Below are 27083 nucleotides of genomic sequence, written 5' to 3' on the forward strand. Positions count from 1 at the left end.
TCAAACGGTAGGGAGCCTTACTAACAGGTTGTGCCCCCTCCGTAAGCTCGATGCGATGGTCCTCCGGCCCCTCGAGTGGAGACGGGGTGGAAGATCATCCTGCAAAAAGAGATACTTAAACATGGTAGACAAAGCTAAATATATGTCTGGAGCCTGAATACTCTGGGTAACTGGAGAGGCATAGATGAATGCCGCTTGTGCTCCTCGTCGTAATTCATGCTTTACCTGCACATGAGAAATAAGAGGCAAAGAATGCAAACCCTCCTCAACACGAATGATCATGGGAGAGTCACTCTTGGCATTTAAGGTGAGAGTGTTATCCTCCCAATCAATAAGAGGGTTGTGCTCACGAAACCATCTAATGCCCAAAAGCATATCACATCCCGAGAGAGAGGACACGACAAATTTCCTACAGAAAGCAGCTTGTTGAATTGTAAACAACACATCAAGGCACTCTTGCATGATGAGAGAGTCTATACCGGGAGCGAAGCCAAACACCTCGAGAGGAGATGTCTGACTAACCTCTAGGCGGGCTCTCTCTACAAGAGAGGCACTAATCACATCATGCATACTGCCTGGATCAAACAATATGACAAAACGCTGACCCTTCACATGACCATAAAACTTCATGAGAGACTCATCAATGTGTGTGTCAGAGACATGAGAAGATTCAGCCTGGTTCATTAAAGTGCTTGTGGTTGCTACGGGTGCCTAAGGTTCTTTAGGTGGAGCTGTCTTAGGACACGCCGCTTTAATGTGACCCTTGACACGACCATTGATAACAACGACCTTCCTTAGCATAAATGACTTGTTCTTCTGCCGTTATGTATCCTCCTATAGTTCTTTTTGTGGCTTTTTCATCAGGGGTTAGCTTAGGTTTAGAAGGTGTTTTAGCTTTACCTTATATTCATGGTTAGAGTTCTTTTCCGAAGAATTAGAGGAAGATTGGCTAGAAGAAGCTCCTTTCCCAGGCATATCCTGAACGGCAAGCGAAACGTGGAACGACAAATCCGGAACGCCAAATTTTTTTTAAAAAGGCAGTTTGAGACAGGTCTTTGGAACTTTTAGGGGGGGGGTTATTTCCATCCTCTCCTATATAAAGAAGGGCTTTACACCCTCTCTCTCAAGCTCTCTACCTCACCCTCTCCCTAAAGGCTCTCTCTCCCTTGGCTACCGTTTCGGCCTCCGTTGCCGTTCCGCCACCCCAAGGCCCCCCCGTTCCGGAAACGTCCCAAAGCCCCCCGTTCCCATTCTCGTTCCGCATTTCCGTTCCGTGTAACTATGAGAAAAAGACATGACTGGCATACCATTCTGCTTGAGATTGCGCCAATCTTCTTTCAACCGCGCTAAGTACTGAGGAGGCATAAACGAAGCCGGCCCAATTGAAGGAAACGGACGCGTCTTCGCCGGCTGCCTCTAGGTGTGCGGCCAACTGTGCCTCTTGCCATGCGTGGTACCAATTAATGGCATCACCGGCAAGGTACATGGCTGCCGTTAGAACCTTGCTATTCCCTGTCTTCTTAGTTGTCGCAAAATAAGCATTAAATCGATGCAACCAAGAATGAATAACACTAGCATCCATCTTACCGTCATACTTACTGAATGTCAATTTCTCAAGGACGGGGTTGTTGGAGTCCAAATCTCGGCTTGCGCCACTTGATGAACCACCAACATCTTTAATCGGCTCGGGTTTCGAGGTAAGTACCTGTAGGAACAACTCTTGCATGCGTTGGTCTCTCTGCGCCTCACGCTCTAACTCCAAGGCTGCTCGTCTGCCTTCGGCCGCTACTCGTTGGGCTTTGTGTGATTGCTCACGCTCTAGCTCAATAGCTCCCTTTCTTTCTTCGGCCGCAAAGGGCGCTTGCTCACGCTCCAAGGCTACCCTTTTCTCTTCGGTCGCCAAGTGCACTTGCTCGCGCTCACTCTCCAAGGCTGCCCTTTGCTTCTCGGCCGCCAAGCGAGTTCAAACTCCAAGTCGGTCCTTCTTTCTGCTTTTCTATGTTTGCACTCGCGATCCAATTCTGCTTTTCTTTCTTTGTGCTCGCGATCCAATTCTGCTTTTCTTTCTTCGCGCTCGCGATCCAAGATTGCCTTTCTTTCTTCGCGCTCGCGCTTCAAGGCAGCACGTTGCGCTTCTTGTTGTAACATCAACTCCATCATCGTCTTGACCAAAGCCTCCATAGGATTTGGTGCAATCCTTGCCGTAGATGGGGAGGGGGGAGGGTCGGAAAACCTCCTGGTGGGGAAAATTCTTCTTCGCCACTTCCATGCTCATCACCTCCATACAAAGTATCCATTCCGCTTCGGGTGATGACCATACACTGAAGTCTTGGGTTCTTAAGTTCACGAGAAACTTGGGTTCCTGTGGTTCTTGGGTTCTTGAGGTTCTTCTTTCGCTTGCAATCTGTGTTAGAGAAGGATCTTCTCTTACCTGAGCTCTTCTCTTTCCCGCAGACACACCCATTGGCGGCCTTGCGCTCACACCAAGGTTGCTTTTTCCCACCTCACGTCGATTGACCAGCCGCTAAGTGCACGGTCCGCTCTCAATGAGTGACAAGAGAAACAAGGGGAGGCTGGACAAGCCCTTCTTTCTTGGGTTTTCTGTCACTTCAAAAACACGATTAGGAATCGACACGCCCAAGTGGACTTCGGTTAGGTGCGACCGCAACAAGTAACAAAAAATCATGTGGTTTTTTCCTTGAGTGATACAGAACACTGCCAAAGCTCTGATACCAATGTAAGTGCAGCAGAAGTAAATATTGATCTTTGCTCAAGATGACTGCTCCGAATGTCACCAACGTGTGACTACTATCTATCCTTTTTGTTGATTTCTTTCTTATTATTTATTTAGTTTCACTTTTTGGAAACACCCCTCGGGAAATCTAACTGCCCTGCATTGCATAGCTAGTGTGGAACTGTCCAGAGGGAGTCCAGGCTTGAGGGCAAGAGAGCACTAAGGTTGGACAAAGACTATGGTTAGCCAAAGTGGCGTCATTGACTAGCCAAAGTGGAATCCTTTGCTACAGAGCCTACATTTCAGTTCTGGGTGTGGCTGCAGTGTACAAAGGTGGTCAGATGACCTTGAAAGATACAATGGCAGCATCTCCTAAAATTTAGGGAACTGCTATTTTGGCACCTGAAAATGTGTTTGTGTCATTACCTTCGGAATGAGAGAACATTTTCTTACTCTGCCGTTAAGTCAACTAGGCAACCGGTTGAGAGATTTTTAGGCGGTAACCCCGAAACCGGAAAATCCTTGTAAATGCGCCAAGTGGCACATTCTGGTGCACTTTCCTCATGCAACAGAAGGTGCCGCTGAATTCTAAGTTGGGAGAGGCTCATTTTCAGATTTTGTCATAGGTTAAGAGCTATGGAGTGCTTGCTTTCCCTCCTATGTACAGTGCGGTGCCAAGAGTGATGCCCTGCACGCTACGCACTGCTCTCTCTCTCCCCTATGGCAGTATGTTATGCCACACTAGTGGGCTTTTCATTTAACCAATGTACAGTTGTGTGGATTCATGCGCGATTGCCGAGGCAAGAGCCTCTTGCACAGGTACTGGATTAGCTCGCGGCTAATCCCCCGCAGGTACAGGTGAATTCGGAGAGGTTTCACACCAGAAATCTCGTCCGATTCAAAGGGCAAGTAGCACTACAGGTGCGGCAGCTCGAGGACTTGCTACGGATGCGACCGGCACGCGAAACGGAGCCCGAAACAGTAAATTACATCCTGCTGTGTATTTTGCAGGTTTAGGGTTTTGGCCCTAAACGGTCCCTAATACCCCAAGGGAGGTTCGGGGACGCGAGCGGACCGCTGTACAGGTGATCTAGCGCATTTTCGGGGTTGAAAACAGAGAATTCAGCGTGCTGCAGATTCTCGCCAGGTTTTGCAAAGTGCCCGTATGCGTCGGGAAAGTCATTCCATGCGTGGGAATACTGACTGTGAAGGGTCCTAGTACAGTTATGCTGCCGAAATCGGGCCGGAACAGTTGAAATTCAGCCGAGCTTGTGTGGAGCAGCTTGTAGGGAACCACAGCGTTTATTCCCTGTTTTAAACAATAAAGAAATACCGAAAGGGGCGCCTAAGTTAGGGGCCAATCTGGTGTAGGTCTTCTCAAACAGGTGCAATCTAGCAGCCTGTATCCCTCTCCCCTTTGTTGTGTCTTGAAAGTACAGGTAAAGTGGGCGACAAATTAAATGGGTGAAAGCAAATAAGGTTTAAGTTTAAAGTTTACCGCCCTTTCTGGATTGAACAGGCCGGTTTCATGGTTCCATCGACGGGATTAAATCACTTTTTCCCATAGAAGTAGGCCTTGGTCAGTTTGGGCTTGAATACAAAGGGGATCATAGACCAGACACAGGAAATTGCAATTATGGCTGACAGACCATATGATGTGACTGAAGAGGTTTCCTCTTCACAGGATCAACAGACATATGACGTGGGTGAGTCTTCAAGACAACCACAGACGGATGATGATATATTCAGGACCCAGTTGGCTACTGCTGTGGCTATGTTCACACAAGTAATGCAGAACCCGAGGATTTTAGCCTTTTTGCAACCTCCTCTTCCGTCTCAGCAAGTTGGGTCACTGGATCGTATTCACAGCCTGTTAAGACTCCAGCACAGGTGATTCATACTGCACAGTCAATGGAAACACATGTACACTTGACGCAGAACATGCAGTCTCCACAACCTGTGCCTAAGGTGCAAGAACAGGTGGCTGAGATGCCAGTCTTTCAAGCTGTACCAGTTTAGCCAGCCACCTTTCAACAGCCTATAGTTGGTTCTAATGGGCAGGGAAGCAACCTACAGGCTATGCAACAAGTATTCCCACCACCTTCAGTACACCCTGGCTATTTTGGAGGCGGATCGGTATTCCAGAGCACGGCTGGTCATGCACCTGGAAATCAGTTTTACACGCCAGGAACAGTGTTTGGCGGTGCTCAAACGATGATGCCTAACCCCATGTATGGTGTCACGGGCATGCTACCAGGGTTTCAAAGCACTCAGGGCCAATTTGGGATGCAAGAGGCAAATTTTGGTATGGCTGGAATTACAAATCAGCAGCCAAATATGGCATTTCCAGGTCAACTTAATTGCAATCAGGGAACACAATGAACCCTAACAGTGTTCCCATGTTTCAGTCACTTCCATATGACAATTTAACGCCGCTGGAGAGGCCAACTCCGTACAAAGAAGGTGGCAAAGGTGTGACTTTCACGACCTTTACAGGGTTTGATGACAGGAAGAAGGCTCTCTCATTCCTCCAGCAGTTTGACAAGGCCTATGCAGGGGGAAACTTTACAGAGGCTTCAAAGGTCCGCAAGGCAGCCACTTTCTTGACAGGGAATGCGGGACAATGGTGGACAACTTTATTGCTTCAAGGGCAAGCTCCGTCCACATGGATTTACTTCAAGCACATTTTTGCAGCAGCATGGTTATCTGATGACTTTGAAGCAGATGTCATGACAGAATGGCACCAGCTTAATGCTGCCACTTGCAAGAATCTGGATGATTACAATCGGAAGTTTTGGAAAGCTCTACTTCCAGTAACTTCCTATAGGTTTGTGCCATTGACAGAACAGATTGAAAAATATTGTTGTGGCCTACCCAAAGGATTCAGAAAGTACTGTACGAAGACTAAAGTCACTACTTTCACGCAGCTCATCGAGGTAGCAAACACTGGCAATGGTTTGCTTATGGGAGAAGATTGTGAATTCAATACTGGCGTCAAGGAAGGATCATCCAAGAAAAATTCAGCGAAGAAGTATGTTCCGAAGGAGGCTCCGAAAGTGACTCAAGAGCTAGCCAACGCACGGAAAGACAAAGCTGCGGCTGAATCAGAAAAGGGACCAGCGAAGAAATAGAAAAGACGTTTTCCTCGCAAGTCGGAAGAGCAAAAGAAGGTCCTGAGGTCAGAGAACAAATGCTTCATCTGTGAGCAGCCTGGCCACATTGCTTACAATTGTCCTACAAAGAAAAGGCCAGTTGATTCTGAAGACAAGAAGGACAAGAAAGGAAAGAAGCCCATGGCTGGTCTAGTGCCAGATATGGTGGGCGACAAGCCAAATTCAGATGCAAGTGAGCTTTGCAGAGTATGGGGAAAGGTCAGGGATCAAACAGTGCTTATCTTCTTTGATCCAGGGGCCAAAGCCAACTTCATTTCCCCAGAATTGGCTTCAAAGTTGGGAATCAGACCATAAGAGATGGGGTATACAGCAGAGGCACGTTTGGCATGTCCTGGCCATATAGAGGCTGTGACACCCATCATTGGAAAGTTGCGCCTACATATCCAGTCCTATGTAGATGCTGAAGAATTTTACATCATGCCACTGGACGGATGTGATGTGTTGTTAGGTATTCCTCGGTTGTTTCGTATACAGGGAATCATGGATGCCTACAACAAAAAGATCACTCTACAGAGCAGGGGAAAGACTCACATCCTGGATGTAAAGCTTAAAGGGGAGTCTATTCCCACTGTATCAGCTTCTGCTATTACTTCTGTAATGAAAAAGCATCTTTCTGCGTACTTGGTTTTTGCACGTGAAGTGTCAGATTGTGATGAATCAAATTTATCTGTGCTAGATAAAGAAAGGTCAATGTTTTTACAACAGTATAGTGACTGTTCTTCCGATTCATTACCGTCTCAATTACCGCCAGAGAGACCCGAGGACCATGCGATAGATTTGGTGCCAGGCAGTAGCCCACCAAATAAGCCTCTGTAAAGGGTTAGTGCGGCTCAACAGAAAGAGATAATAGGCCAAGTACAGGAGCTATTAGAAAAGGGGCTGATTCAGCCCAGTTCATCTCCATTTTGTTCTCCAGTGTTGTTGGTGCAGAAAAAGGATGGCTCATGGCGTATGTGCATGGACTACTGTGCACTGAACAAGAATACCATCAAGAATAGGTTCCCTATACCTAGAATTGATGATATTCTGGACAAATTAGAAGGAGCTGCTATGTTTAGCAGGATAGATCTAAAGAGTGGGTACCATCAGATCCGCATTAGATCAGAGGATGTGCACAAGACTGCTTTTACAACGACGTTTGGCCTTTATTTTTAGTGATGCCCTTTGGTCTCACAAATGCCCCTGCTACGTTCAATAGGATGATGGATAGAATTTTCCGTCCATACCAGCAGTTTGTTGGTACATTCTCTGATGACATGATAGTCTACTCAAAGAATGAAGAGGAGCATAGGCATCACTTGGCCATTGTGTTCAAAGAGCTACGCAGCCATAGGTTGCTCATCAATGCAAAGAAAAGTGAATTTTTTCTGGAAGAGATCCACTTTCTGGGACACATTGTCTCAAAGGATGGTGTCAGAATGGATCCTGCAAAAGTTGAAGCGATCAAGTCATGCCCAGATTTGAAGACAGCGCAGGATGTGCGAAGCTTCTTGGGACTATGCTCCTATTACAGAAGGTTTATCCGAAATTTCGTTGAGATTGCTTCACCTTTACATGCTCTTCAAAAGAAGGTAGTCACCTTTAGATGGACACAGAAAGAGATTTCAGCTTTTAATCTCTTAAAGGAAAAGATGACTTCAGATCCACTCATTGTGTTGCCAGATCTTAGGAAGTCATTTGTGGTCCAGTGTGACGCCTGTGGTAGTAGCATTGGTGCAATGCTAATGCAAGATGGCAGGGTAGTAGCCTATGAGAGCAGAATTTTGCAAGAGCCAAAGATTACCATGCAGATCTATGAGAAAGAGTTACTGGTTGTGATTCATGCGCTCTTAAGTTGGAAACACTACCTGATAGGTGCAGATTTCGTTGTTCGAACGGACCATCAGACCTTGCGATACTTCTTGACACAGACAAAGTTATCTGAGAAGCATATGCGATGGGCAAATATCTTGTCCATGTTCCATTTTCAAATTGTGCATGTGGAAGGCAAGAAGAACGTTGTGGCTGATGCCTTGTCAAGGAAGCCACAAATTTAAGCTGTGTCAATTCCTTATCATCATGAACTTGATGATATGAGAGAGCAGTATGCAAATGATGAAGATTTTGCAAGGGTCTTCGGGCAGCTAATGGATGGACAACGTCATAAACACTATCTTCTCAAAGATGGGTTCATGATGATGCATGGCAGATTGTGTGTCACAAAGCCATTGCGACGCAAATTTATGGAAGAGAGTCATGTCCCACCGTATGCAGGGCATCGTGGTATCGATGCTACAGTTAAAGCGGTTGAGACATTCTTCTATTGGCCTACATTAAGCAGAGATGCGGATGCCTTTGTGCGAGAATGCCTAATTTGCCATAAGGTCAAATTTGACAAGCAAAAGGCACCAAGGTTATTGCAACCACTACCTATTCCAGATAAACCATGGGAAAGTATTGCTATGGATTTTATCTTTGATCTTCCGAGAACGCAGACAAGAAACGATGGTATTTGGACCATCATTTGCAAATTCAACAAGCAGGCTCATTTTATTCCTGTCAAGAAGAAGATAAAGCCAGATCAGATGGCACGCTTGTTTATGAGCAATATTTTCAAGTATCATGGCATGCCACAGTCGATTGTTAGCGACCGTGATCCACGCATGACAAGTTTGTTCTGGAGAAGCTTGTTTGAGAATATGGACACAACACTCAAATTCTCTTCGTCATTTCATCCTCAAACAGATAGGCAGTCAGAAGAGGCAAATTCTACTGTCCTAGATCTGCTGAAGTGCTATGTGTCAGAGCATAAAGGAAAGTGGGAGCAGTATTTGCCATTGGTGGAGTACGCATACAATAATACAGTGCATTCATCAACTGGCAAGGCACCTTTTGAGATAGTTGAAGGTGGCAAGAAAGTTCCTCCCATACTGCATACAAAGGACAAGATATTTGAAGCAGATAAGTATGTTCAAGACATGGATGAAATGTACAAGAAGGTCAAAGTGGCCTTAGAAAAGACTCAGGCAAAGCAAAAGAAAGCAGCTGATCGTCACCATCGTGAAGTGGTATATTCACTTGGTGATTGGGTGCTTTTACGCTTTGAAAAGGCAAGGTTAAAGAAGATGAAGGGCAAGGAAAGACTGTTTCCAAAGCTCAGCATGCGTTACTATGAGCCTTTTCAAGTGTGCGACGTAATCAATGATGTTGCATATAGGCTGAAATTTCCTAACAATTGGAAGATTGACAATGCGTTTCATGTGAGTCTTCTCAGACCCTATGTGGGTGATGTGCCAGAAGATATGTCAGTTGAAGATCAGCCGGAAGTTGAGGAACTTGACAAGATCTTGGTCCCCGAACAGATTTTGGCACATAAGGAAAGAAAAGTGAAAGGCAAGGTTGCTAGGCGTTACTTGGTAAAGTTCAGAAACTATCCACCAATGGATGCTAAGTGGATGGAAGAAGGTGAACTTGCAGAGTCACCAACTGTGTTATCACTTTACCTTGAAGCCTTCGATTTGCAACCTACCTTGACCCCTTGAGTTTCAAAGCTACATGGATTGTCAGTGTGACAATGGCTTCTGAAAGAAATGATGTACATGGTATTTAAAGTGAGCTCAAATGAAATACCTGTGACATGAATGTTAGAGCTGTACAGATTGTCAGTTTGGCAATTGCTCTTATGGAATGTCCAAAAGTGTGCTTAGTGCTATAGAAGTGAGTATTTCTTGTCAGTTTGTCAAGAATACAATAATTGCTTCTATTAAAGAGTACATGTGTAACTGCATTCTTAAACTGTCGGTTTGGGTATGCTCGAAAGTGTTACGGGATCCAACGTGTACTATAAGACAGTGGCAAAATGTGTGGCTATCATTTTGTCATTGGAAAGTTGGTGACTCATAGCAATGGCAGAGTGCGAAGCTACCACTATGTCATTGGGACAGGGTTCACACGCAGGCAATACATGTGTCGACGAGGTGTTAAATACACGAGGGTTGACAATGAGCATGTATGTGTCGTACATGTGTCGACAGGTGTTGAATACATCAGTGTTGACTAGGAGCATGTACGACATAGATGCAAACGAGGACGTTTGAGATTTAAAGAGGGGGATATGTCACCAGCGTGTGACTACTACCTATCCTTTTTGTTGATTTCTTTCTTATTATTTATTTACTTTCACTTTTTGGAAACACCCCTCGGGAAATCTAATTGCCCTGCATTGCATAGCTAGTGTGGAACTGTCCAGAGGGAGTCCATGCCTGAGGGCAAGAGAGCACTAAGGTTGGACAAAGACTATGGTTAGCCAAAGTGGGGTCATTGACTAGCCAAAGTAAAATCCTTTGCTACAGAGACTACATTTCAGTTCTGGGTGTGGCTGCAGTGTACAAAGGGGCGCCTAAGTTAGGGGCCAATCTGGTGTAGGTCTTCTCATACAGGTGCAATCAAGCAGCCTGTATCCCTCTCCCCTTTGTTGTGTCTTGAAAGTACAGGTAAAGTGGGCGACAAATTAAATGGGTGAAAGCAAATAAGGTTTAAGTTTAAAGTTTACCGCCCTTTTTGGATTGAACAGGCCGGTTTCACCGAACGGTGCTCAAGGGTTCCTTTTAATTACGGAAGGGAGAGCCTTCCGTTCCTTTAGTGAGAAAGTGCAAAAGATCACAAACAAAGTGGCAAGCACTATGAATGAAGGTGTTGAGACCGAGAGAGAGAGAGAGAGAGAGAGAGAGAGAAGAATACGACACCAAAATGTTGTCAAACCCTCCTCCAAAGGGCCCACTCTCTATGGCGAGAGCGGTCTACTATTGATTGCTCTACAATGCAATGGACTTGCCGATGATGAGGACGATAATGAGACAGGCTGAAAACTGAAAATGCTAAGGGCTGAAATCTGCAAATCTTGTATCTGCTGAATTCTGACTCTTATGTTGGTGAGGACGGCGATGACGATGATACGACGACGATGCGCTGAAAACGCAGATGCTGAAATCTGCAAGTAGCAGGCTGAAACTACACATGCTTGCAGATCTGACCATGCCACGAGGATCTGTTGCGGGAAGGTGAGATCTACAAGGTTCAGGGGCTGTGGTGCGGAGTCGTAATGCTAAGATCTGAAAACACTGATGCAGAAAGACTGAACTGTCGCCGGAAACTGCAAAACGCTAGGCTGAATTGCTGGTGCAAAAACGCTAGGCTGAATTGAGCATCTGCTGCAAAAACGTTGTTGAATCTACTCTCGCCAGGTTGGACTGCAACTGCTGAAAACGCTAGGCTTCTTCTGTTGATGAAAATTGCTGGCTGGTCTTTGGTGGCTGAAAACACTAGGTCTTCTTGCCTGTCCTGCTGAGAAGGTGCACTTCAATTGTGGTCTTCTGCCTCTTCTACCAGAAATCCCTAGCGCTAGTTTTCTTATATATTATCTTGCCCAATTTGCCCTACCTAGTTTCCCAACAAAGTCACTTATTAAAAAAAAGTGAAAAATTACTAAAATAGGGAAAATAGGTTTTCTGCACTGTAAAATGCTCCTGATGGAATCTGATGGTACTGCTGATGATCATGCTGTGTGCAACCATAGGATATGCATCCACTCTAAGTGTCTCGACATGCACGATCTGCGAGCAGACTCACAAAAGTGCGAGAACACTTCCTAAGCTAGGCTAACTGAACCCTTCTCATGAAGTAGCTTGTCCACATGCACATAGGGTTAGATGTGCACATGACATATAGTTAATGCTTGGCTACTTATACTCGTGTGCAGGTAGATCCAACTCAAGTGAAGATAGTTCTTGACCCTACTGCAAAGGTGTCGGATCATAGATGAGAAGGAGGAGATTCTGCGAGAGCTTCATAGAGATCTGGAGAGTGTGGATCGGCGGGTCACTCGATCAAGAGCACGATCTTACAACATCCCTCTTTGCCAGGACGTTGCAAATCCAGAGAGAGGACGACGGGAGAGCATTCGGCGAGGCAAGCTGCCTATGCGTAGTAGTCATATTCGAGCCAATGAGGCAATGCATCTCATTTGGACTTCGAAGGAGGATGACCCATTTAAGCAGGAGACAGGTGCTTCATGAGGTCCCACCATTGTTGAGCCACAGTTTAACGAGGAGGGCAATGTCTTGATTTGAGGGAAACATAGTCTCCTCATCTTCAGAGTCAAATGATGATGTTTGAGTTTCTTGAGTGTTCATTCTCATGTAGACACACTTTGCAGTTGCTAACGTGCTTCCTAGTTTTGTTGACTATTGAGCATTATGGATTATTAGATGTCCTTTTTTTTGTAATTATGGATCATTACATGTCCTTTTTTTGTATGGAATCGGTATTTTAATGGATCATGGGTTTACGATTTACCATCGATTTTTCACTTGCAAATTGGCAAGTCATGATCAATATGAACTATTGCCTATAAACTGGCTCTTCCTTCGGATGTTAGTGTCATCCAATGTTTCATGCGAGCCGCCTTAGAGTAAAATTAGGTGAAGCCAACGTCGTCGTACCTATTGCGGAAAATGTATGGCAAGATATGCAAAGTGAGTATATTCCTCAAGAACCAGAAGCAGTTTTAGATCATCGTACCCATCATTCGCGCCAAAAAGCTTATGATGAGTACCTAATTAAATGGAAGAGTCAATCTGAAAGGTTTACTACTTGGGAATCGGTTCGAGCTTTGAAAGCTCAGTATCCCCACTTCATTGTTGAGTACATCAATGGTTCTTAAGGGGGGAAGTATGTTATGCCCCGCTTACAAGAGAGGGGATCTGGCCTAGACGTCGTCGGGATGGGCGTCCAATGTCCAGGCGGACGTAGTGTGGCCCCGGCCAGTGAGGCCGGTCATTATTATAAAAGGGAGGCCAAGGCCTCATTTGTAGTTATCAAATCCCACTGCTTGCAGAGTACCATTGGTTAGCCCGTGAGGCAAGAAGTGCGCGAGGTCACCTCGAGGAGGTGAGGCCGGGTGGTATGGGACGTGTATGGCCTTTTTACTTTCAAAAGCTATTGATCGACCCTCTTGAGTTAGAGCCGCACCTACAGTAAAATTACTAGATCTATCTCAACCACAAAAGGTTATTGGGATCTACTATATATAAGTTGGACTTGTAGCTATTGCTACCTTTAATTTTTTCATACTTTTCTTTTGGTTTTTCCCTTTGCTTTGAGTGGGTCAGTCATGGGGGATTGCTATCTTGACATAATCCTTAATGAATCTACGATAAAATCTACACATTCCTACGAAGATCTACAACTCTTCTAGGTTCTAAGGTTCAGGCCATTGCAAAATAGCTTGAACCTTCTATGGATCCATCCTGATTCCATCTCTAGAAATGAAATGACCCAAGATATTTCACTTCTTCAGTAAAGAATTCACATTTGGATTTCTTTACATAAAGGAACTTTTCTCTAAGCAATTTGAACACTTTTCTAAGATGTTCTAAATGCTCCTCTCGAGTACGACTATAGATGAGGATATCATCAAAAAAGACTACTACAAATTTGCTTAGATAAAGCCGTAGAACACTATTTATCAGCTTCATAAAAGTAGTTGGTGCATTGGTAAGCCTAAAAGTAGTTTTTGGTAAGCCTAAAAGGCATTACCAAAAACTCATAATGCCCATATCTAGTTCTAAAGGCTGTTTTTGCCACATCTTCAGTCCTTATTTTAACTTGATGATAGCTAGACCGTAAGTCGATCTTGGTAAAATACTTGGCTCCCTCTAACTGATCAAAAAGATCTTCCATTCTAAACATAGGAAACATGTTCTTAATTGTAAGATTATTTAGTGCTCTATAGTCGACACAAAGTCGCATAGAACCATCTTTTTTCTTTACCGATAACATTGGCGAAGCCCATGGAGAATTGTTGGGTTTAGTGAAACCTTTATCTATATAGTCTTGTAACTACTTTTCCACTTCTAAATCAATAGCATGATCTACTTCACCTCTTTCAAGAGGTAAATCTTTTGGCAAATCAACAAGAAAAACATCTTTAAATTCTTCTAACAAGACTTTTAAATCACTCTCATAATCACCACAAAATGACAAAGACGCGTAAGAAACCTGATCTTTCATTTCCACATTTGAGTCCTTATTTACAACAGATCGACACCAAAGCATATATACATCACAAGATCTTCTATTTACAAGTTTTTGCAACTCAAGAGAGCATATCAAAGGACTATTTTGTACATCATGCTCACCTTGTATAACAAATTTTTTACCTTCTTTTTCAAACCCACTTGGGATACCCAAGTCTATTACACAGATGGCACTATCATCCACCTGTGTGGCTCTTTCCTCCTCCCATCTCGTGATTTAGCCCCATTATACATATTTTGTTCTCTCACTGGGAGAGTCTCCCCTTGTTGTTGATGTAGCCCTCTCTAGTAGAGGTGGTCGTAGCCTAATGGACAGTTTTTATTAACTAATGGAAGGATCTTTTTCTCGAAAAAAAAAACATCGAGAATTTGTTCAGAGACTTGCTACACGCCGAGCCATTGCCGTGTTGAAGTTAGTTCACACCGATCCTATGCGGACCCCTTCCCTCAGCAAGGCTCTCTATTTCATGTTGCTGGTAGATGATTTCAACCGCTTTACTTGAGTATACTTTCTACAGCACAAATACTAAGCATTTGGCCACTTCAAGAACTTGCACTCTATTGTGGAGAAGGAAAACAATCAAGTGTTGAAGACTATTCGATCGAACAAAGGTGGGGAGTCTACCTCCAATGCATTCACTTTTGTACGGATAATGACATCAAGCAAGAGCTTGTGAATACCAGATCACCTCCGGAGAATGGAGTTGTGGAGTGGAAGAATAGGACAGGGGTTGAAATGGAATGGACCATGCTTGAGCATTGACACTTAACAAAGTCTTTATGGCCATTGGCAGTTGCGATGGCACTTCATACCAAAACCGATCTCTAACATCCTCAATTTCTGGAAAGACCCCGTTCGAAGCCTATTTCAATAAGAAGCCCCATTTTTGAATTTTTGAAAGCAATGCACATGTCCATGTACAAAAGGAGCAGAGGGGTAAATTTGACCCCAAGTCCAAGAGAATGATTTTTGTCAGCTACTGTAGCTCTCTTTTTGAGGGATATCAACTTTATGATCCAGAGAAAAAGGATGTTGTACTCAACCGTGATGTTGTCTTCGACAATTTTTTACCTTGAGAGGGCTCCCAAGTCTTCCACAAGAAATTTCTATCCTGCCTCTAGATGAACCCTCTTCTCCTACCCTGTCCCTCAGGCTTCTCCTTATTGGCTAAGGAAAGTAACTTTCTGTCACATGCAAGATTTCTCCCCTTGCACCCCTACCCACACATATGCCCACCTATGGTAATTTCATCTCTCCACACATGGTGTAGTCTAAGGGCTTTTAAGCTTCTCATTCTTCATGTGTTTTGAGTACTAACATCCTCCTAGCATAGGGTAGCATAGGGTAGCCAAGCAATTACAAAAGACATCCATAACTACAAAGACTTAAATCGGTAAAACAAGCAAACGTTTTGTGGACTCGTTAACTAATCTAAGCCATTAATTGATTAACCCAGAATACTATCCACCAAACAGGTATTTGACATGTGCATAAATCAATCTCTCTCTCTCTCTCTCTCTCTCTCTCTCTCTCTCTCTCTCTCTCTCCGCAGGAGTTAAACTTTCAGAAAAAGCGGTCCACCAGATGTCATTGTCATTACAAATAAAACCCCAAAATGTGGACGCAAATGCGCGCGCGCACACTCAAAACACGAAGCACACTTACTTGAACATTATGATGCCACCAATGAAGGTGACCCAAAGGGACGTGCCCCAGGCAGTAGCAAAGCTAAGGAGATAGGCGAGGCGTAGAGAGACAGAAGCAGAGTAGGACGATGAAGCGGAAGCATGGTGGTTGTTGATGAATGCAGAAGTGAACGGATCGGGCGATATGAGCATGCCCAACGCCAGAAAGGACACGACGACGACAAACCGCGTAATCCACATGTTTTTCGACTCAACCTCTCTTCTCTGCTACTCGGCGAGCTCGCGGGGTCGTGTCCAATCTCTCTTCCCTTCTATTCCCTTCTATAAGCAACTGAGCAGCACCAGCACCTAATAATAGAACTACGAGACATCACGTACAGGGTGTAGCGAGGACGTGGCAAAACTAGTCTTGCTTGGTAGACATTTGCTATAGAATATACTGCCTTCGGTTTTTTCTCTCTCATTTTTGGACTTTAGCCTTCATCTCTCAATTTTCAACACATGTAAAGGGAGTGCACTCCCTTTGTCGTTATAGAATACATATAGATGATTCTATAGCTCTCTCTAAAATGATCCAATTTCACGGATTTCTCTACCACTCTTTGAGTTGTGGGATCAAGGCACTCCACTTTGTCGTACATGTTCTAATAGATTTTGGAGCGTAATTGGTTACTTTGTTGGTTGTGATTGTTGTCACCTCGGCTTTTGAGGTGTGAAACACGAGCGGATGAGTAGAACCAATTGATAGGCAAAAACATTGGCTTAGATTGGGACTTGATGACCATTGTGAAGAAGCAAGTTGTGTTCCATAGAACTCACTATATGAAAGAGGGCTAATAAAGGGGATAATTAAATCAAGCAAAGGGTTGCAGCTTAATCATTATGCTTAAACCCTACTCCTTAACCTACTTTGGTAGTTTATTTGTAGATTTCCTTTCAACCTGGTAATATGCCGGCCATTTAGTCTCTAGACCGGGGACCCATCTTTGAGGCTCCTATCTTACTATGAATCAAGCATAGTCAATTTTCTCTTTGTCATAGTTGGAGGGCTTAAACGATGGGATAAAGAATTGTCTTCGTGCTACAGAACGATTATGGAGAGGAGAACGTTGGCCTACAATATACAAGATGCATTGCCAAACAAAGACATATATTGATTGATATCAATCACCTATGAATAAAGTAAACATGTACAAAGTGCATCGAGTATTGCAGTACATAAGTTGAATTATCCAACTATGAGAAAAGAAGTATGTAGGGTCTATTTATATAGATATGATGATCAAGATTGAGCATGTACTACTAAGGAAAACATGTAGCTGAACTAAACTTTAAGAAAGCATTGATAAACTCAAAAAAACACAAAAAACATCAACAGATTATAAAAATTAATTGTGCAAGCTGGAGGACAATGTTTGAGTCAAGCTACATAAATGCAATGTGAATAGTTAAACATTTTGTCTTGCAATGAAACATCACAGAGTGAAAATGCTAAATACACAGTGCACGTCATGCAAAAGTGCCATACAAAAGTATGGTGGAGAGTTGGCACTGTGGTCTATCCAAAAATGATAAGAAAAGGAAGCCGTGCCCTGTCCCGTAGCATTTATGTGTTGCGCCAAGCAAGTTCGCGTAGGCGTGGGAAATTGGATGCAGATAATGGACCTTGCAATGTTGTCGAGCTGGAGTCATGCTTGCACGATCAAAACATCATTGTTGTGAATATATGTCCTCTCTATTAGACACAAAAAACGCTTTAAGACAAAGACAAAAGATGCAGATATAGATTAAACGTAAAGAGAAGCATAGCTAGCTTTATACTCTACATGTAACATCGTAGACATATTGGAGTCCTACATAGTGCGAGAAGTACCCTCGCTTCACATCCTAAAAAAAACAAGCCAGAGCTTCGTGGCCTAGTCCTCTTAGAATAAGGCTTTTCTTCTATTGGAAGCTCAAATCATCAACTATAAAATGATGCACTTGTGTTGCTGCTATGAACGCCATGCTAGGTGTCTTCTGCACACCAATAGATTTCCTCCTCTCTTCTAGTTCGATGGATTCTCCCCACTCATTGGCATATGTGCATAGCCGCGACATGAGCAAATAACTTGCAAAGTCTCTCTCGTCCAATGTTGTAATCTTGTTGAAGCATTGCTTTCCAAAGCTCAAAACTGGCATGTGTCATGCAGCAGTGATTGAGTAAAGATCTCCAACTTGTACTAGAAAGCAACGATGGTATCTATTGTTTCATCTGTATAGCTTCATCCAAGCACCATGCACACCCTAAGATATCAAGAATACAAGTCAAATGATTAAGATAAGGCTTGATTATATGGGCTATATACATAACTCTAAATGGTCAAAAGCTTGTTCCACTAGAGCTTGATGGCCACATGCTGATAGAAGGCAGACAAAGGTCATTACATCTAACATGAATCCTTTACTTTTCATCAATTGGACAAGACCCCAAGCTTCCTTGCAGTCCCTACATAGAGCATAACAAGACAACATGGCACTCCAGATTGCGATATTAGGTTGCGGCACTATTTCAGGTGCAATTAAGGCATCCTTTAGCCTATGCCACTTACATACATGTCAATCAAGGCACTTTCGACATAAACATATGACCCGTAACCCCCTTCCAAGATGAAAAAATGCACATGTTTAAGCTCCTATTGATGTGCATCCTTTGACAATGCTCACAAATGGATACTTATTAGGCTGATCCTTTTTACCACATGCACTTGTTTGGGATGAAGAGCATACGTCCCTGTCTGTTTTCTCCATGACAATTGGAGTCGGAGTTGGAGTTGGAGTCAGGACTTCCTGGGGAGAGTGTGATGAGATCGTGAGCGGACGCATAGACATTGAAGCCTTACTCACTTTAGCTCCTTTCCCTTGCTCTTCTCGTCCACCTTCACAAGCATAAACTTCATCGTCAATTGCTTTGGTCTTTGATCTCTAACTCTTTGCACACTTGTCCCTTCATAGTTCTAATAACTCTGTCCTTGCTCTACCTCTGAAGCCCTTGAACTAGTGCCTTTGAATCTCACGATCCCTTGAAAGCTTTACCATTGCTTTCATTTTTCCTATATAGCCTCACCAACCCTAGCTCTGCAATACTCTTGCTCGGCTCGCTCTTGTTTGATGACCTTTTCAAATGCCTTTATGATGGAGTGAACCGAACTTAATGCCAAGATGTTCAATTCGACGATTGATGATTGTTAAGATTCTTTGTCCGAACGTTTTGTAAAATATTTCTTCATAGTGTTGAGGCTCAAGCACAAGAACAAACCCTTTCTAATTTTCAATTGGGGAAGTTAATAAGGTTAATAAGGTTAATAAGTTAATAAGGCTTACTCTGTTCGGCACTTCTTGCCCAGTGATCATGGGACAAGCCCCTTGCTTGCATTAAGGTTCAAAATTCTCCGAAGAAATGACCTTTGGCTCACCCTACATAGCACAAAAATACCTCTGTCCACAAAAGTAAGAAAAAACTCCCAAAGGCTCTTCTGGTCGGGAGGAGGTATACTCGAAGGCATAGCATGAGAGACATGCCGCGGCAAGAATAAGGATGGTGTAAGAAGCTACATCAGGGTCAACAATCATTCCAATAGGACCAAGAAAAGGGCCATCAAAGAGCCAGACATCATGGATTCTAACCTCCTCCTCATCCCAGTGGTGGTCATCCTCTCTTGGCGATGCAGGTCGAGGTCGAGGAATAGGGATTGAGGGGGATCATTGAGAAGTGGGAAAGATACACGAGGCAGCTCTTTCCACAAAGAGATTGCCCACAAGCAGCTTCCTGTTAGCTCATCAATGATTTACGTCATCTCTCTTTTTCTTTTTATGCGTTGTCGGCGATAACATCACATGAGGTCTTTATTATTTAAAAGCAAGGTTGTCGACGATGTTAAAAGAACGTATGAGGTCTGTATTATTTAAAAGCAAGTTTGATGATGCCACACAGTCTCTTATGGGTTCAAAGAATAAAAAAAGGACCTTGGCTCACCGAGTAAAGAGCACAGTATTTGGGAAAATATTTTTTCCTAGATGGTTGTGCCCAAATGAAAACTGGAAACACTAGAAGAGTTTTCTAAATTTGCAAGATTTTTGAACTATTTTCTTGTATGTTTAACTGGTTTTTCTTCCGTTTACCTTGGTTTGCAACCGGCTAATCTTGATTTTCAACCGGCTCAAGGCTAAGTTGAGGCAAACCTCTTTCGAACATTGCTTTTCAGCAAGAAACATGGGCAAGCCTTGAGCACTCAACCTTGCCCCGCAGAGCCATTTGATTTAGCCAATTGTGCGTTATCAGGTTGTTGTCAAAGGAGCGGTAGAAAATGCATACTTTGTTGTGTGAATTGTAGATCAAAAGTCGTGCCTATTTGTGGGATTGATGCGGGGAGTCCGAACCCACCCTTAAGCTCTTAAAAATGAGTCTTGACAAATTCAAAACAAGGGACATCACTACTGCGCAGACGTGGCATTGCTTGCTGAGAGAGAGAGAGAGAGAGAGAGAGAGAGAGAGAGAGAGAGAGAGAGAGAGAGAGAGAGAGAGAGAGAGAGAGAGAGAGAGAGAGAGAGAGAGAGAGAGAGCTTTCTCTCGTCTTTGCACTCCTCGTGCTACTGCTATCGACAAAGCCTTTTTTATGCAAGTGCTATTTTCATTACAAAGTAGCACTATTTTTATTATGAAGCCTAAAAAATAGCCTAAAAAGCCTTAAAAAATGTGTACAAGAGGATACGCACCATGCCTATCCTCATAATAACTAATATCTAATTCTCCTAAATGATTTTCTCATGTTAAACTGATCATTTAATATGGGGAAGTACCAAGGGAGAAAAAGCTAGATTATTGGCAAGGCCAGACTCGTCATAGTAGGGATCCAAAGGAGAGAAAATAGGGATCCAAAGGGGGACCATCTGCAGAAGATCAATGTGCAAGCAATGGGCTTCAAAGACCTAAGGTTCAGCCCATTAAGACTTCCAAAATGCTAAGGTTCCAAAATTCAAAGGTTAAGTCCAATGGTCAATGCTTAGGAAAATTGGATGCTTGAGAGTGTACAAAAAGTCTTTGCAAGCTCCTAAAGAAGAGGGGGCGAGCACTTTTAGTAGGGGATGAGAGAGAAACACGCACACACACACACACACACTCATGCAAGCCCCTTTACACAAAGGGCTTAGTGGACACATGTCAGCTCCCTAGCCCAATTGCCCACAAGGTGCATTCAAATCCTATTGGATCACCATAGACGTGGACCAATGAGAATTAGGTTAGAGTAAATCTAGTTTAATTGATTTAAAAACACTTAATGAAAGAATCAATAAGAATTAAGCTCTCTAGAAGACTATTGGCCAGTCTCCCAAGGGGTCCAATGAGCATTCAACAGCCCAATGGCTTGCCTGATTCCTATTGGCCAGAAGACTAAGGGGTCCAATGAGAGTTTAATTGCATTAATTAATTACCTAAATCTCTCACAAAAGGGGAAAGGGGGACACATGTCACAAGGCTATCACTTATGCTTCTCAAATATCATTGGCTAGGCTTTGCAGGGTCCAATGGGGTGTGAACATGAGTAAAAAGCATGAGGGGTCGACCAAGAGAGAGAGGGGGCTGATTTTGTCAAGGCATTATCACACAATCTCATGTGTGAAGCAATAAGACTCTCTCTCTCTCTCTGTCTCTCCTTCTCAAGCTTTAATGGAAAGCTCATCATCTACTCCAAGCTTGTGAGAAGGGAGGCCTACACCAACAACTCTTGGCGTGATGCAAATCCAACCAAGAGCTAAGCTTCAATGCATGCTCATCTCCTTTACCAAGCTAATTACTAAGCTATGCTAAGCTAATATGAGTGATTATGAGAGGAGATATACTTTTTTCTCGTAAGACTACTCCTTCTTCCTCTCAATCTACTCTCATACCCCGCTAGCTCTCACCATCTTCGAAGGTGTGTGAGATCTTGGATCTGAGACCGTGAGGGAATTGATGTTGTGTTTTAAAGTGTTTGCTTAGTGCTTGAAGCTTCCATCTTCATTGCAATAGCTAGTTATTGAAGGAACACCAAGAATTGTATTGTAAAATGTCCCCTTGATGGGGGAAGGGGGGACCGGCTCCATGTAAATCCGGTCCTCAACTGTTGTCAATAGCTTAATTTCTCTCTCTTTTGAAGTATAGTTCATGCCTATCTAACTAGGTGTTATGCTTTTTGTTGCTCTCTCTCTCTCCATCCAAGCACTCTTGCTATGCTCATTAGGAATCTTTTCTAATAAAATGCTCACTATGTCTATGCTATTTTCAGCTACACACAAGTTACTAGGCCATTAAATGTTACATTGGTATTAGAGCACAAGGTTTGTCTTTTCTTGCTCAAGAAGGGAGGTCCTCAAGCTAGCTATAAATGGTTGGTATTATTAATTTCAATTGAGTAATTAGAATAGGGATTTTTCAGCCTTGCAGTGCGCCTACTTCGTGCAAATAACGGGGCATCACCGTCGAGAGCTATGGCCTTAATAGTGGAGTCCTAAGGGGCTTGCCTACGGCTTAACCACTATTGAGCTATTAGAAGCTTGACAGGAGCCGGTACTGTTTTGGTGTTGAAAGACCCTCTCTTCTTTTCCTTGCAATTAATGATACCCGAGTCACGGGTATAGGAGCTTGAGTGCTTTTCTAAAGGGGTAAAGAGGAGTAGCAACTAGGGCTTGAAGTGCCAAAGTACACCTAAAAGTTGTTAGAATGACTGACAATAGTAAAGAGAGTGAAATTAATGTTGATAGCTTTCATTTTGCTAATGATCAGGCTAGTAATGATGCCCCTATGCTTGTTAACTACCTTCTTTTTAGGCTTCAACAAGCCATGGTCAATCCATCCCTCCAAACTGAAGTGCAACGCCAACTTCGTGCTCATGGGATTCTCCAAGCTTCCACCAAGAAGAGAGAGTACCTAGCAAGCCTCCTTGTGAGACTTCCAAAAGAGGCCTCTCTCCGATTCGGGAAGAAGAAGAGGATCCATATGAAGGGCTCAAAAATTTACTTCTTGATGACGCATCTCCTTCCCAAAGGAGAACTCAAGAGCCCCCACCAAAAGAACGAGAAAGAAGTGCGTCTCCTGCCACCTCTGTGGAGATGGCTCCACGAAGACGGCGGGAAAAGCGCTCTCCATAACCTCCTAAATGGAGAAGATCATTGCACACTTCTCCACACCATTATTCAAAGAGGGATGACAGAAAACAAGAGAAGAAAAAGGCGAGAAAGAGGTCACCCTCTTCTCCATCTTCTTCCTCTTATGAAGAAAGTGATGGTGCATACAAGGAAGACCAAGGCAAGAAAAAGGTGAGAAAGAGGTCACCCTCTTCTCCATCCTCCTCAAATTCTTCCTCGTCTAAAGAAAGTGATGGTGCAACTTTCGAACCACCAAAAAGAAGAGGCCATAGGAAATCCTATGCTGCGTGGAAGAGATCGTCCAAGCTCAAGAAGTTCAAAGAGGGAGGAAAGAGCATCTCTTTCCTTACCTACGATGGCACCTTTGGTGCTACGGACAAAGTCTTGGCTTTCATCCAACAATTCGATGTGCAATTTGGAGATGAGGGCTTCACGAAGTCCTCTAAGCTATGCCATGTAGCTATGCACTTTCAAAAGTCCACTAGGCAATGGTGGTCTAGCCTACAGGCAAATGGTGAAGCCCCAAGAACATGGAAAGCTTCAAGAGCTTCCATCATGAAGCAATTTTTGGCTACCGATGCCAAAGACAAAGTACTCACCGAATGGCGAAGCTTGAAGCTCTCTCCTTACGAATCTATTCACAAATATGTAAACAAGTTTTGAGACTTACATCTCAAAGCCACTGTCTTCAAAAAGACGGATTTTGGAGAGCAAAAACAACAATTTTGTGTGGGCTTAACTAAAGAAATGGCGGAGTATGTCAGGCCACGCACCATATCTGCGGTCATACACCATACCATGGTGGCTTCATGAATCAATTTGCAAACAAGGGCTAAGAGAAATCTTAAGCCCAAGAAGAACAAGGACTGAAACAATGAGCCTAAGGGGAAGGACAATGTCCAAAAGTCTCCTAAAGGCAACACCAACAACAACAAAGCTAAGGAGAAGGGAGTTTATAAAGGCAAAAATAAACTCTCTCCTGAAGAGGTTGAGCATTATCGTAAAGATAACCGTTGTTTCAAATGCGGCGATCAAGGGCATGCGTACCGTGCTTGCCCCCAAAAGAACACCCGCCATGAGCCTCTTAGAGCTACCTTGGTTAAAATCCAAGAAGAGGAAGCTCACCACAAAGGATCTCCTCTATGCCACGCTTGGGGAAAGGTAAGAGAACATGATCCTTTTATTCTCTTTGACCCTGGTTCTTGACCCTGGTTCTACTCACAATTTCATTTATGCGGCAAGTGCATAAGTTAGTAGAGAAGGGCATGGTTAGGCCTAGCTTATCTCCATTTTGTTCACCCGTGCTATTAGTGCAAAAGCAAGACGACACATATCGTATGTGTGTCGACTATAGAGCATTAAATAGGATCACTATAAAAAATAGGTTTCCCGTTCCACGAGTATATGACCTATTTGATAAGCTACAAGGGTCGACCTACTTCCGTAGATTTGACCTAAAAAGTGGCTACCATCAAATAAGGATAGTTGATCAAGACAATGTAAAGATCGCATTTCGCACTACGTTTGGTTTTTATGAATATATAGTCATGCATTCAATGCACCAGCCACATTCAACCGCTTGATGGAGAAGCTATTCAGGCCTCACCGAACCTTTACTAGAGTGCTCTTTGATGATATTATCATCTACTCTAATTCACTAGAAGAAAACAAGCAACACCTCCAGGTAATATTTCAAGTTCTACGAGAGAATAAACTCTATATTAATCAAAAGAAAAGTGAATTTTTCTTACAAGAGATTTAGTATTTAGGTCACATTATCTCTCAAGATGGCATCCAAATGGATCCATCAAAGTTAGAGGTAATAAAAGGATGGCCTAATCCAGGGGATCTTCATGAACTAAGAAGCTTTATAGGTATGTGTGCATACTATAGACGCTTCATAGAAAACTTCTCACAAATCGCGGGACCATTACATGACCTAACAAAGAAAAACATTAGGTATACATGGTCTGCCAAGGAGAACAATGCTTTTGAAAAGCTTATCTCTCAACCTGTGCTTACACTGCTAGATCTCTCAAAGCCATTTGAGGTCCAATGTGACGCTTGTGGTGATTGCCCTGGAGCTATTTTGCTTCAAGAAGGGCACTCCATAGCCTATGAAAGTCGAAGGCTTGACCCTCTTAAGCAAGCTCTAGGCATATATGAAAAGGAACTCCTGGTAGTTCTACATGCCTTAGACTCGTGGAAGCACTATTTATTGGAGACTCCTTTCATTTTGCAGACGGATCACCAAAGCCTTAAGTACTTCATGATGCAGACCAAGCTCTCCGACAAACAAATGAGGTGGATAAATTTCCTTTCGCAATTTCATTTTCAAATTGCTCACATTGCTGGCAAGCATAATCAAGTAGCCGATGCACTCTCAAGACGGCCGAGAGTGAATGCAGTTTCCATAGCAACTCACAATGATCTATCTTCTATGATAGATGAGCATGCTATTGATCCCAATTTTAGAAAATGTGATTTCAGCCCTTGCATTAGGGAAGAAAGAGGAACCAATTACTTTACAAGATTGTCATCTTCTCTATGGCGATAGACTATGTGTTACTAACTCACTACGTGAGAAAGTAATGTATGAATCTCATGCTCCTCCTTATGCGGGGCATAGAGGGATTTAGTCTATCCTAAAAGGGATTGAAACATACTTCTATTGGCCTACCATGAAAGCAAACATACAAGAGTATATTTCTAAATGTGTGGTATGCCAAAAGACGAAGTTTGATAGGGGGAAGTAACCTGGATTGCTTCAACCTTTGTCAATCCCTAATTCACCATGGGAGAGCATATCCATGGATTTTATCTTTGGATTGACTAAGTTTATCCATGGGAATACGTGAATATGGATGATAGTAGACAGGTTTAGCAAACAAGCTCATTTTATACCTGTCAAAAAGACCATGATAATTACTAAGCTATGCTAAGCTAATATGAGTGATTATGAGAGGAGATATACTTCTTTCTTGTAAGACTACTCCTTCTTCCTCTCAATCTACTCTCATACCCTACTAGCTCTCACCATCTTCGAAGGTGTGTGAGGTCTTGGATCTGAGACCGTGAGGGAATTGATGTTGTGTGTTAAAGTGTTTGCTTAGTGCTTGAAGCTTCCATCTTCATTGCACTAGCTAGTTATTGGAGGAACACCAAGGATTGTATTGTAAAATGTCTCCCTTGATGGGGGAAGGGGGGACCGGCTCCATGTAAATCCGGTCCTCAACTATTGTCAATAGCTTAATTTCTCTCTCGTTTGAAGTATTATTCATGCCTATCTAACTAGGTGTTATGCTTTTTTTTGCTCTCTCTCTCTCTCTATCCAAGCACTCTTGCTATGCTCATTAGGAATCTTTTCTAATCAAATGCTCACTATGTCTATGCTATTTTTCGCTACAAACAAGTTTCTAGGCCATTAAATGTTACAACGCCTATATCATTACCTCCAAGCAGGCAATACCAACAAAAGAAGACTTTCAAGGCTTTAATTGAAACTAGTGGTCTAGCCTACCGGCCAATCGTGCTTGCAGCTTGAGGTCTTAGAAATGAAAGGACCTATTGACAAATTCAAAACAAATAAGACTTTTAATGCTTCAATTGAAGTGAATGGTCCATCTCGGCATACCAGCTAGCTTGTCCCACACAGTCGCCTTCGACGATGGTGGTGGTTAGAGAGAGAGAGAGGGGGGGGTAGCATGTGTGCTACACGCACGAATCCTATGCACCCATTACGAGTTGCGTGCGTGTTCGAGGGGGGTAGTGCATGACTCATGGCACGTCCCCTTACTTGAGTTTTTTTGAAGCCCCATAATTGGTACCCTTCAAGTTTGGATTTTAGATTATATGTTTTGTAGGATTTTCTTTGAAGTGAACTAATGTGTGTGTAAAGAGTGGAGGCTCTCTCCTTCGTTGAAATTTATAAACTCCATAAAAAAGTAAAAAGATGAAGCTCCATAAATCTTACCCTTCACTTTTACATTTTAGATTAGATATCTTGTAAGGTTTCTTTGAAGTGAACCAATGTGTGACAAGTGGAGGCTCTCTTCTTCCTTGAAATTTTTAAGGACCATACAGAAGTAGAAAGATTATTGGATAATCTTTTTGAATTGCTCCAGTTTGTTTCATTACCTAGAATCTCAACAGATACCATCTCTTTCATGTTTGCACTTCTACGCTTCCAATGAAAAAGACACCGCAGCATTGCGATATTGAGCACACTACCTCATCATCATGAATGATTCTCTACCAGCAACAACCACTCTATCGTGAGGGCTTCTTTGT

General features: G+C 43.2%; 1 protein-coding gene across 1 annotated transcript in view; it reads right to left on the reverse strand.

Moving 5' to 3' along the window:
- LOC147417849 (Late embryogenesis abundant protein (LEA) family protein) overlaps positions 1 to 15970 on the reverse strand; it is a 58048-nt gene extending 42078 nt beyond the window's left edge. Inside the window, exon 1 of the mRNA XM_086506818.1 lies at positions 15649 to 15970. Coding sequence (XP_086362944.1) covers positions 15649 to 15869 — 221 coding nt within the window. The 5' untranslated portion in view covers positions 15870 to 15970. The remainder of the gene's footprint in view (positions 1 to 15648) is intronic.
- Between the last annotated feature and the right edge of the window lie 11113 nt (positions 15971 to 27083).

This window comes from Adiantum capillus-veneris, chromosome 30, assembly GCF_014529385.1.
Source record: "Adiantum capillus-veneris isolate H3 chromosome 30, ASM1452938v2, whole genome shotgun sequence".
In the NCBI taxonomy this organism is placed as follows: Eukaryota; Viridiplantae; Streptophyta; class Polypodiopsida; order Polypodiales; family Pteridaceae; genus Adiantum; species Adiantum capillus-veneris.